We start from the raw sequence: 12,807 nt of genomic DNA on the forward strand, positions 1-12,807 counted from the left end.
TGAAGCACATTAAGGGGGCAAAGTCGAGCCAACGACATTAAAAAGGGGCGGCTAACCGGGAGGCAACCCGGGGGTATTTTTGTCATTTCTTAATTTTTCATCGTATATTCTTCGTTTTCAAGTTTCCAAATTGTTTTTCATGCTAAATGAGGGTAAAAAATCATTTTCCGGGCAATAGTGGAGTAGCGGGTTGCAATTTCAAAAAGTGAAAAAATAAAATTTTTTGGCCTTTAGAGACATTTACACGGCCGTGTAAACTTATGCTTATGGTTTACACGGGCCGTGTAAACGACCAGCCACCGCAGTCAAAATTCAGCATTTACACGGCTGTGTAAATTTTGCCCTTCTGTTTACACGGGCCGTTTAAACGTAAAAACAGAGCTGGACGTTTTTTTAAGGCTAAAATCCATTTCTTTTGTTCATTCTTTTCACAATACCTGCGTTTTTTCTCCTCCCTTCTGCCCTCTTCGAAAAAACCCTTAAAAACACTCCATCTTCCTCAATTTTGTTCCAAAAATCAAGCTCCAAGGTATGAAATTCTTCTCTTTTCTTCATCTTCTTTGTCTTGCATCTCAATTTCACCCTCTCATGGCCGATTTTGGGGATTTTGAGCAAACCCTAAAATTTTTGGGTATTCAAATCTCGACCTAATGCTTGAAATTTCTTGTAGGATAAGCTTGGGGAAAGCTTGGGGAAGCATTGGACATCACCCTACCACCATTTTCAAGCACAAATTGGTATAATTGTTCCAACTCTTTACTTGTGCATATACTTAGATTTTGGGGTGATTTTGGTGATATTCCTAGTTTTTGTGCATACTCTTGAGTTTAAATTGCCCTACATTGTGTGCAAAACTTTGTTGAATCCAATTTGACAATGGCCTCCCGTGGAAAAAGGGCTAGAATTGGGACCTCACAAATGGGTGGTCAAGAGACCAATGATGAACAAGACCAACAATTCATGGAAAACCCCTATGAATTTGGTCTTATTTTTTAGTCCAATCAACAAGAGATGTTATATGCAACCCTTATTCAAAGGGTAAAAGGGGCACAAAAATTTGTGGACATCCAAGCCCTCAAGGACCTACATATCTATAAAGGTGTCCACAAGCTCTTTAAGAACATTGGTTGGGAAAGGTTATTGAATCTTCATGCTGTAAGCTATTAAACCCCTATGTTGGAATTCTTGTCATCCATCTCTTTCGATTACCAGACACATATCCTCACCTTCCGTTTGCTCAATCAATCTCATCAAATACATGTTGATACCCTTTGTGATATCATTGGTGCTCCTAAAGCAAAAAGAGATATATATACAACAAAGGGCAGAAAAATGTTGTATTTGAGCAAGACTGTAGAAGGTTTTGGAGAAGTATCTCTTGTGAAGATGAGTTTCAGTCAGGCACAACAAAAGCTTCTAGTATTATTCATCTGGTTCTAAAGGTCACCCACTGGATTATTGCTTCTCTCTTATTTCCTCAAGAAGAGATTAGCAAGGCGAACAAAAAAGAATTAGAAGTTTTGTGGTGCATGATTAACAAGCCCGAGGAAGTCCCTCACTTTGGGTGTTGGGTAGTTCAGAAAATGCTCAGAAATGCCATGAGCAATGGTGGCCAGCTACATTGTGGAGGCATGGTATCTATTATAGCTGAGCATCTTGGCCTCCATCTACCCAACAATTCAACCAATATAATTCCGAGCCGTACTCGTTTATCACTTGAAGTTTTGGAAATCATGCATCTCTTTCACCTCCATCCCAATGGGGATGTTCATTGGACCATCGGTGGTAAAGAATATTTACGCATCGATAGCCGAAATAATAAGATATTAGCCTTGGCCAATGACATCTCTTCTACCAATTGGCACCTCCAATCCAAATTGGGTGTTACTGCAGCCCGCAGACCTTCAACCACCACTTCTACTCCTCCTGTTCAAACTGCAACTGCAGGTGCTTCCAGCTCGTCTCGCCCCATTCCTTTTCCCGAACACAACCTTTACATGGGCGAGTTTGCACGCTTAGATCATCATTACACGAGCCTCCAGCAGGAAGTAGGAGAGGTTTATACAGGAGTTGCTGAAATCACTTCTGAATTTCATGACTACCGAAACCTTCAAGAAGAACGTTGGGCCCAGCAAGAGCTGCGATGGGCCGAGCAGGATCAGCGATGGGTGGCTCAAGAGCAGCATAACCGCAATGTTCATCATTTAATGAGCGATATCCACCGAGTACTTATGCTTCCCACCCAGCAGCAGCAGCCTCCATCATCATCCCAACCCCAGTGGCCTCCATTTTATCCTTCTGATTATCCTTCACAGTTCCCACAATATCCTCCACCGCCCGGTCCTCAATAGGCCGGCTATGCCTCTCTCCAAGCATCGAGGACGATGCTATATTTTAAGCTTGGGGAGGGGCATCCATCCATGCATAAATCTCGTTGCATGTAGGTTGCATGTAATTTTGTACATATTGCATTAATTTCCATTTTCCTTTTCATTTTTCTGCATGGAAAATTTTTCAAAAGCCAAAAAGATTTTCTTTCTATTCTAATTTTTATTATTTTCTTTGCATTTTGTTTACACCTAAATTTTTGCATTGCATTCATATAAAAAAAATTTGATCCAATCCCAAGCAACCGAATCTTTTCAAAACAGTTGAGATGGTAAGTGAGTCATGTGCCTTGAGATTAGACTTGCTCTTTTTATTGAAAATCTAAAAGCAAGTTAATCGCACACGAACACACCTCCCGAAGCTACTTGTGCAAAACAGAAAGTGAGAAGATTGTCAACATTGGAGCATAACAGCAGGTATGAGTTAATTCTTTGGGATATATGACTGGTCTTATGAGTAGTAATGCTCAATTGAACTTAAAATGCCAAATTCAAAAAATTCATAAAAAGAATATAAAATCTCAATGTCCCGAGCCTTCCAGCGCTCTAAAAGTCTTTTCTACTCATTCCCTTTTATATACCCTGCTTGGGGACATATTTCCAAGTATACCTACGGGTCCTTGCATGTTAACTTCAGTCCCCCAAAAAATGTCTAGAAGCCCCTCACGGTAATAGACTGTGAGATGTCCCACCATAGAAAAAAGTCAAGGATGAAAATATAAAGAAATAGGCCAAACAAATAAATTAACTAGAGTGTTACGTGTTATCTTAGTTATTTTAAAAAAAAATTTGCTATTAAGTTAATCGGTGACCTTTGGAACTCGAATAAGTAAACTCCGAGGGGTGTTCTACATCTAATCGCCTAAAGCAAAATTGTTTGGGACTGATTGGGTTGAAAGTTCGCTACACGGGTTCCATAGAAAGTCATGAACTTAATAGCCAAATAAAGCTAATCTGTGGCCTTTGAGGTTCGGGCAAGTAAACCCGAAGGATCTTTTTAAATCTAGCACACTAAGGTCATTTGATTTGGATGTGTTGGTTGGAAGCCCGTTACATGGATTTCAAAGAAAGCCATGAGCTTTGTTTGTTTGTAAAAAAAACTGTAATTAGGAAGTATGTACATATTTGTTTATAGTTAATTGAATAATTTGTTTAGGAAAAATGCTTGGCTGCCAAAAGATTCCTTTGGACTTGGATTTGAACTTATGGCATTGGGATTGAATGTTAACTACTTTGACTGGAGTAAGTGGTTTGAAATTTGTAACCAATCTGGGTAAATATTAGGGAATTTTTAGAAAAGATTTTTCAGAAAAAGATTGTTGTTGACCAACAAATAGCTGGAATCGGTCATTGATATATTTTGTGAAACAAAGATGATTGAGCATGTTTTGTCACATACAGTTTCACGAGAGTAAGACCATAGTTTGTTCCATGAATTGGCTTGATGATATTGAGTGGGAACAAATGTTGTGATCTTTGATTCTGTTAAGTTGTATTAGGGAGTGGCCAAAGTCTTATTTCTATTGATATATAATTTGAGACTAAAGCCAAGTTGACTCAATGCACGACAGGTACATTCTCAGCTATGGTACAAAAACAACGTTAATTGGGTTGGATTCTTTTTCATGTTTGTTTTGATTTCTTGCATTTAGTTTCAAAAAGTTTTGACTTTGATTTTCTTTTTCTCTCCTTTATTCTATTTTCTCTAGTTTAAATTTTTCTTGTTTTTTCTTGAGGACAAGAAACGTTCAAGCTTGGGGAGATTTGTTAGATGCATTTCATGCATGCATTTTATAGTTTTAATCCATAAAAGTACATTGCATTTAGGTTTAAACTCATGCATTTTGCATATTTCTCAGGATTTTTCATGATGCAATTCCATTCACACACTTTTGTGATATTTCAGGGACTTTTGAAGGAAGGATCTTAGTTAAGGTGATGAATAAAAGATATGGACAAAGTTTCGGGACCATTGGAGCATCGAGAAGGAAGTTAAGAAGAAAATAAAGATTTTGACTTTACAGACATTTACACGGCCGTGTAAATGTAAGCCTTGAGTTTACACGGGCCGTGTAAACGCATACTCATGAGCAATGTACTTTGAAGGCCTGGCGGATTTGAGAAATTTACTTTTTATATTTACACAGCCGTGTAAATGGTCAGTTATAGTTTACACGGGCCGTGTAAACGTGTCGCCGGTTTTTAAAACAGTTTTATTCTAATTTAAAGAAGGGGAGCCGGTTCCAAAAAGGGGGGGATCGTTTTGGGGAGTTCTAGGAGGCGATTTTGGGAGCTTTTTGAAGACAATTGTTGCTTGAAAACACTTGGATTTTAATTTGTAAGACTTTAATTTCAATTTCTAGGTTTGTGTTTGTTCTAGTCATGAGTGGCTAGAAACCTAATTCTCCAACTTTATGTATTGACATTTGGATGTGATTTCAATCATATGACTTGATGTTTGCTTTCAATTTTCTATCTAGTGAATTTGATTTTGTCTCAATCGAATGTTTGATTCTAATTGTGATTCTTATTGGCCATTTGAATTAGGGTTAGATTATTCAAGTTATCTAATTGAAAAAGCCGTAATTGTTTTGTAAATTGGACTAGGTAACAAGCACTAATTTGATTTCTATTGAATGAATTTAGTGTAAATCTTATTCACACACTCTTACGCTCCCGAGCTTGTGAGGAGTATTGGGTGTTGTTGGGAACATTCACATAAAGTTTAATGCAATCTTTCAATCTAATTCTAAGAGCTTGTTTAGATTAGGTTAGTAAGGTTAGGGTTAATCAAAGAGCTTGTTTTGGTTAATTAATGTGGTGAATGGGAAGTGTTAGAGCTTGTTAACACTTTCAAGTACCAACTTGGATAGAATTGAGCAAATATCATGTTATCTTGGAATCGCATTACTAAGTTGTCATACATAGAGTTGGAGTCCTCACAAATTCTGAATTTAATTCACGCATTTAGTTGATTACTTATGTTTTTAGTTGTTTGTTTAATCATAACATTCTAAACCCCCTCTCTTTACTATTAGTGACTATAGTACCTTGTGCAAAGAGGTATAGACCAATTGTCCCGTGTCTCTGTGGATCGACCCTGCTTGCCTTGTACTACCTTTTAGTGCAATATAGTGCGATTATTTTGGAGTATATCGTACCCCCTTTATTTGTTGGGTCTGACACACCTAACAAATTGGCGCCGTTACCGGGGACACGGTGTTACTAATTGTTTATGCCTAGATTTTTCCGTATAGGTACACCATTGCCAATTGACTCAGAGATAGAGAAGACTACAAAAAAGTTAAGGAAGCAAGCCAAGCTTCGTAAGAGGCAACCGGTTTCCGGTACTTCTTCAGCATCCAATCCCCCGGTCATCAACATTTGGGAGGACATACCCCTCTCAAGTGTATCCGCATCAGAAACAGAAAGCCCATCACTCTCACCACAATCATCCTCACCCAAAAATACCACTCCACCCTTTTCACCTGTTCATAATATCCCAAACACTACACCCACAAAAAATTCAACTACTTCTCACGCCATGGGGGATAACCATGGAGGAAACCCACCTCCAAACCCACCACCCGAACAAACTCTCCGTCAATGGTCAAGACAAGAGGTTACTCAACAACCTCTTTGCATCACATACCCAGCCGCCACCAACTTGGAACTAAAATCCGACCTCATTCACTTACTCCCAACATTTAGGGGCCTGGAAAATGAAGATCCTCACAAGTTTCTCACAGAGTTCCATGTAGTATGTGTGGGTATGAAACCACATAATGTCACGGAGGATCAGATCAAGCTTAGGGCATTCCCCTTTGCAGTGCAAGATGCAGCCAAAGACTGGCTCTATGACCTGCCACCGGGGACGGTGACTACTTGGGTAGACCTTGCACGGTTGTTCTTGGATAAGTACTTTCCCAAAATGAAAGCTTCAGCCCTACGGAGGGAAATTATCGAGATCAAGCAACACAAAAGAGAAGATTTCCACACATATTGGGAAAGATTTAAGAAACTTTGTGCCCGCTGTCCCAAACATGGAATTACCGAGTATCAGCTTCTCTAATATTTCATTGAAGGCATGACTCCGATGGAGAGAAGACTTCTTAATGCTTCTAGTGGCGGCTCTTTACCTGACAAGACTCCAACCGAAATCCGCAATCTAATCAAGAACATGGCTGAAGATTCTAAACATTCAAGCCATGATGAAGAATGGTACACGGATGCACCCCGAGGTGTAAAGGAGGTCCAATCTCCTCAAATTGAAGCTCAATTGTCCGAGCTTACGAAAGTGGTTATGATGCTAGCCAAAGACAAAGGTGTGCAGCCCACACCCCGCCCATGCGGTATTTGTACTCAAGTGGGGCATCCAACCGACATGTGCCCTCAACTTCAAGAGGAAGATTATGAAGAAGCAAAAGCCATGGGAGGTTTTCTTGGGTCTAATCAAAGGGGATATGAGCAGCCACGGGGTGATCAAAGATGGAGTAACAATCAAGGTTGGGGAGGACATCAACAGGCAAATTATCAACCAAGTCAACCACATCAATACCAACAAAGACCACTTTTTCCACCACAAAACTTCAGCCAAGGCAACCACAACACCCTCCTCAACAATCGGGTTCATCAAGTCTGTCCTTAGAGGACATAGTGAAGAGTTTGGCAACTAGTACACAAGCTTTCCAACAAGAGACAAAAGCAAGCATAAAGAACTTAGAGAAACAAGTTTCACAGCTTGCCACTTCCGTAAGCAAACTAGAATCTCAAGGAAAGTTACTTGCACAAACTGAAACAAACCCAAGGCACAACGTGTGTGCCATCACATTAAGAGGCGGAAAGAGCTATGTTGATCCAAAAGTGTCGGTTGATCAAAAGGAAGAAGAAATAGTGGTCGAAGAGGCAACCAAAGAAGAGAAGGAGGAAGAGAAAACAATCGAAAAGAAGCTCTTCATCACTGAGTCTAAAGCCACACCTGCTCCATTTCCCGAAAGATTAAAGAGCACGAAGAAAGAACGGGAGGAGAGTGAGATCATGCAAATGTTCAAGAGAGTTCAAATCAACACTCCACTACTCGAGGCCATCAAGCAGGTGCCTAGATATGCAAGGTTCCTTAAGGATCTTTGTGTATCTAAAAAGAAATTAAAAGGAAATCAAGTCGTAACAGTTGGAGAGCATGTATCCGCGGTTTTGCAAAAGAGGATGCCCCCGAAGTGCAAGGATCCCGGTGTCTTTACCGTGCCTTGCAAGTTGGGGAATCTTTATGTACCCCGAGCTATGCTTGATCTAGGTGCATCCATAAATGTCCTACCATATTCTCTTTTCAAATCAATTGGTGTAGGAACATTGAGCAAAACCGGTGTGATCATCCAACTTGCTGACCGGTCTATGGTACACCCAAAGGGAGTATTAGAGGACGTGTTAGTGCAAGTCGATGAATTTGTCTTCCCGGCTGATTTTTATGTCTTAGATATGGGAGATGATGACTCTCCAAGTTCAAGTTCCATACTTTTGGGTAGACCTTTTCTTAAAACTTCTAAAACAAAAATTGATGTCTACAATGGAACTTTGAGTATGGAATTTGATGGTGAAGTTATCAACTTCAATGTGCATGAAGCAAAAAAGTTTCCTTTTGATGTTAAATCTGTTAATTTTGTCAATTTGATCCAGCCCTCAACAAAAAAGGGTTTGAACTTGTCTAACAATGAATTTCTAGAGTTAGTTTTGTCACGAAAACTAGACAGGGACAAAGCCAAAGAGCTTGCAAAGAAGTTTGATATGGATAATGAGGTGTTAGAGATTTTAGAGTTTATTGATGACAAGAAGCATGTGAGGAGTGATGATATAAAACCCAAGCCATCCACCAAAGTCAAAATCCTTCCACCGATGGAACAAGCACAAGATTCAGGAGCAAAAACTCCACCGGATCCCTTAAAGAATATACATGTCAAGAAGGAGATGGCGAAGAGGTTGATGTGTTGGAGAGGCCCACATATCAAGACTGAAGCACATTAAGGGGGCAAAGTCGAGCCAACGACATTAAAAAGGGGCGGCTAACCGGGAGGCAACCCGGGGGTATTTTTGTCATTTCTTAATTTTTCATCGTATATTCTTCGTTTTCAAGTTTCCAAATTGTTTTTCATGCTTAAAGAGGGTAAAAAATCATTTTCCGGGCAATAGTGGAGTAGCGGGTTGCAATTTCAAAAAGTGAAAAAATAAAAAATTTTGGCCTTTACAGACATTTACACGGCCGTGTAAACTTATGCTTATGGTTTACACGGGCCGTGTAAACGACCAGCCACCGCAGTCAAAATTCATCATTTACACGGCCGTGTAAATTTTGCCCTTCTGTTTACACAGGCCGTTTAAACGTAAAAACAGAGCTGGACGTTTTTTTAAGGCTAAAATCGATTTCTTTTGTTCATTCTTTTCACAATACTTGCGTTTTTTCTCCTCCCTTCTGCCCTCTTCGAAAAAACCCTTAAAAACACTCCATCTTCCTCAATTTTGTTCCAAAAATCAAGCTCCAAGGTATGAAATTCTTCTCTTTTCTTCATCTTCTTTGTCTTGCATCTCAATCTCACCCTCTCATGGCCGATTTTGGGGATTTTGAGCAAACCCTAAAATTTTTGGGTATTCAAATCTCGACCTAATGCTTGAAATTTCTTGTAGGATAAGCTTGGGGAAAGCTTGGGGAAGCATTGGACATCACCCTACCACCATTTTCAAGCACAAATTGGTATAATTGTTCCAACTCTTTACTTGTGCATATACTTAGATTTTGGGGTGATTTTGGTGATATTCCTAGTTTTTGTGCATACTCTTGAGTTTAAATTGCCCTACATTGTGTGCAAAACTTTGTTGAATCCAATTTGACAATGGCCTCCCGTGGAAAAAGGGCTAGAATTGGGACCTCACAAATGGGTGGTCAAGAGACCAATGATGAACAAGACCAACAATTCATGGAAAACCCCTATGAATTTGGTCTTATTTTTTAGTCCAATCAACAAGAGATGTTATATGCAACCCTTATTCAAAGGGTAAAAGGGGCACAAAAATTTGTGGACATCCAAGCCCTCAAGGACCTACATATCTATAAAGGTGTCCACAAGCTCTTTAAGAACATTGGTTGGGAAAGGTTATTGAATCTTCATGCTGTAAGCTATTAAACCCCTATGTTGGAATTCTTGTCATCCATCTCTTTCGATTACCAGACACATATCCTCACCTTCCGTTTGCTCAATCAATCTCATCAAATACATGTTGATACCCTTTGTGATATCATTGGTGCTCCTAAAGCAAAAAGAGATATATATACAACAAAGGGCAGAAAAATGTTGTATTTGAGCAAGACTGTAGAAGGTTTTGGAGAAGTATCTCTTGTGAAGATGAGTTTCAGTCAGGCACAACAAAAGCTTCTAGTATTATTCATCTGGTTCTAAAGGTCACCCACTGGATTATTGCTTCTCTCTTATTTCCTCAAGAAGAGATTAGCAAGGCGAACAAAAAAGAATTAGAAGTTTTGTGGTGCATGATTAACAAGCCCGAGGAAGTCCCTCACTTTGGGTGTTGGGTAGTTCAGAAAATGCTCAGAAATGCCATGAGCAATGGTGGCTAGCTACATTGTGGAGGCATGGTATCTATTATAGCTGAGCATCTTGGCCTCCATCTACCCAACAATTCAACCAATATAATTCCGAGCCGTACTCGTTTATCACTTGAAGTTTTGGAAATCATGCATCTCTTTCACCTCCATCCCAATGGGGATGTTCATTGGACCATCGGTGGTAAAGAATATTTACGCATCGATAGCCGAAATAATAAGATATTAGCCTTGGCCAATGACATCTCTTCTACCAATTGGCACCTCCAATCCAAATTGGGTGTTACTGCAGCCCGCAGACCTTCAACCACCACTTCTACTCCTCCTGTTCAAACTGCAACTGCAGGTGCTTCCAGCTCGTCTCGCCCCATTCCTTTTCCCGAACACAACCTTTACATGGGCGAGTTTGCACGCTTAGATCATCATTACACGAGCTTCCAGCAGGAAGTAGGAGAGGTTTATACAAGAGTTGCTGAAATCACTTCTGAATTTCATGACTACCGAAACCTTCAAGAAGAACGTTGGGCCCAGCAAGAGCTGCGATGGGCCGAGCAGGATCAGCGATGGGTGGCTCAAGAGCAGCATAACCGCAATGTTCATCATTTGATGAGCGATATCCACCGAGTACTTATGCTTCCCACCCAGCAGCAGCAGCCTCCATCATCATCCCAACCCCAGTGGCCTCCATTTTATCCTTCTAATTATCCTTCACAGTTCCCACAATATCCTCCACCGCCCGGTCCTCAATAGGCCGGCTATGCCTCTCTCCAAGCATCGAGGACGATGCTATATTTTAAGCTTGGGGAGGGGCATCCATCCATGCATAAATCTCGTTGCATGTAGGTTGCATGTAATTTTGTACATATTGCATTAATTTCCATTTTCCTTTTCATTTTTCTGCATGGAAAATTTTTCAAAAGCCAAAAAGATTTTCTTTCTATTCTAATTTTTATTATTTTCTTTGCATTTTGTTTACATCTAAATTTTTGCATTGCATTCATATAAAAAAAAATTTGATCCAATCCCAAACAACCGAATCTTTTCAAAACAGTTGAGATGATAAGTGAGTCATGTGCCTTGAGATTAGACTTGCTCTTTTTATTGAAAATCTAAAAGCAAGTTAATCGCACACGAACACACCTTTTCAAGCTCTTTTTATTGCTCATTTGATTTGGATGTGTTGGTTGGAAGCCCGTTACATGGATTTCAAAGAAAGCCATGAGCTTTGTTTGTTTGTAAAAAAAACTGTAATTAGGAAGTATGTACATATTTGTTCATAGTTAATTGAATAATTTGTTTAGGAAAAATGCTTGGCTGCCAAAAGATTCCTTTGGACTTGGATTTGAACTTATGACATTGGGATTGAATGTTAACTACTTTGACTGGAGTAAGTGGTTTGAAATTTGTAACCAATCTGGGTAAATATTAGGGAATTTTTAGAAAAGATTTTTCAGAAAAAGATTGTTGTTGACCAACAAATAGCTGGAATCGGTCATTGATATATTTTGTGAAACAAAGATGATTGAGCATGTTTTGTCACATACAATTTCACGAGAGTAAGACCATAGTTTATTCCATGAATTGGCTTGATGATATTGAGTGGGAACAAATGTTGTGATCTTTGATTCTGTTAAGTTGCATTAGGGAGTGGCCAAAGTCTTATTTCTATTGATATATAATTTGAGACTAAAGCCAAGTTGACTCAATGCACGACAGGTACATTCTCAGCTATGGTACAAAAACAACGTTAATTGGGTTGGATTCTTTTTCATGTTTGTTTTGATTTCTTGCATTTAGTTTCAAAAAGTTTTGACTTTGATTTTCTTTTTCTCTCCTTTATTCTATTTTCTCTAGTTTAAATTTTTCTTGTTTTTTCTTGAGGACAAGAAAGGTTCAAGCTTGGGGAGATTTGTTAGATGCATTTCATGCATGCATTTTGTAGTTTTAATCCATAAAAGTACATTGCATTTAGGTTTAAACTCATGCATTTTGCATATTTCTCAGGATTTTTCATGATGCAATTCCATTCACACAATTTTGTGATATTTCAGGGACTTTTGAAGGAAGGATCTTAGTTAAGGTGATGAATAAAAGATATGGACAAAGTTTCTGGACCATTGGAGCATCGAGAAGGAAGTTAAGAAGAAAATAAAGATTTTGACTTTACAAACATTTACACGGCCGTGTAAATGTAAGCCTTGAGTTTACACGGGCCGTGTAAACGCATACTCATGAGCAATGTACTTCGAAGGCCTGGCAGATTTGAGCAATTTACTTTTTGTATTTACACGGCCGTGTAAATGGTCAGTTATAGTTTACACGGGCCGTGTAAACGTGTCGCCGGTTTTTAAAACAGTTTTATTCTAATTTAAAGAAGGGGAGCTGGTTCCAAAAAGGGGGGGGATCGTTTTGGGGAGTTCTAGGGGGCGATTTTGGGAGCTTTTTGAAGACAATTGTTGCTTGAAAACACTTGGATTTTAATTTGTAAGACTTTAATTTCAATTTCTAGGTTTGTGTTTGTTCTAGTCATGAGTGGCTAGAAACCTAATTCTCCAACTTTATGTATTGACATTTGGATGTGATTTCAATCATATGACTTGATGTTTGCTTTCAATTTTCTATCTAGTGAATTTGATTTTGTCTCAATCGAATGTTTGATTCTAATTGTGATTCTTATTGGCCATTTGAATTAGGGTTAGATTATTCAAGTTATCTAATTGAAAAAGTCGTAATTGTTTTGTAAATTGGACTAGGTAACAAGCACTAATTTGATTTCTATTGAATGAATTTAGTGTAAATCTTATTCACACACTC

The 12,807-nt window shown here is 39.0% G+C and overlaps 1 protein-coding gene across 1 annotated transcript; it reads left to right on the forward strand.

Annotated features, from left to right (window-relative positions):
- The first annotated feature begins 6,483 nt into the window (after positions 1 to 6,483).
- Positions 6,484 to 8,405, forward strand: LOC145104738 (uncharacterized). The gene is made up of 3 exons (XM_079041931.1): positions 6,484 to 6,912; positions 6,981 to 7,781; positions 8,061 to 8,405. The coding sequence occupies exons 1-3, from the start codon at positions 6,484 to 6,486 to the stop codon at positions 8,403 to 8,405; spliced, it is 1,575 nt and encodes a 524-aa protein (XP_078898057.1).
- Positions 8,406 to 12,807: the final 4,402 nt, after the last annotated feature.

This window comes from Lactuca virosa, chromosome 4 (assembly GCF_052849685.1).
Source record: "Lactuca virosa cultivar CGN04683 chromosome 4, Lactuca_virosa_CGN04683_v6, whole genome shotgun sequence".
Classification (NCBI taxonomy): Eukaryota; Viridiplantae; Streptophyta; class Magnoliopsida; order Asterales; family Asteraceae; genus Lactuca; species Lactuca virosa.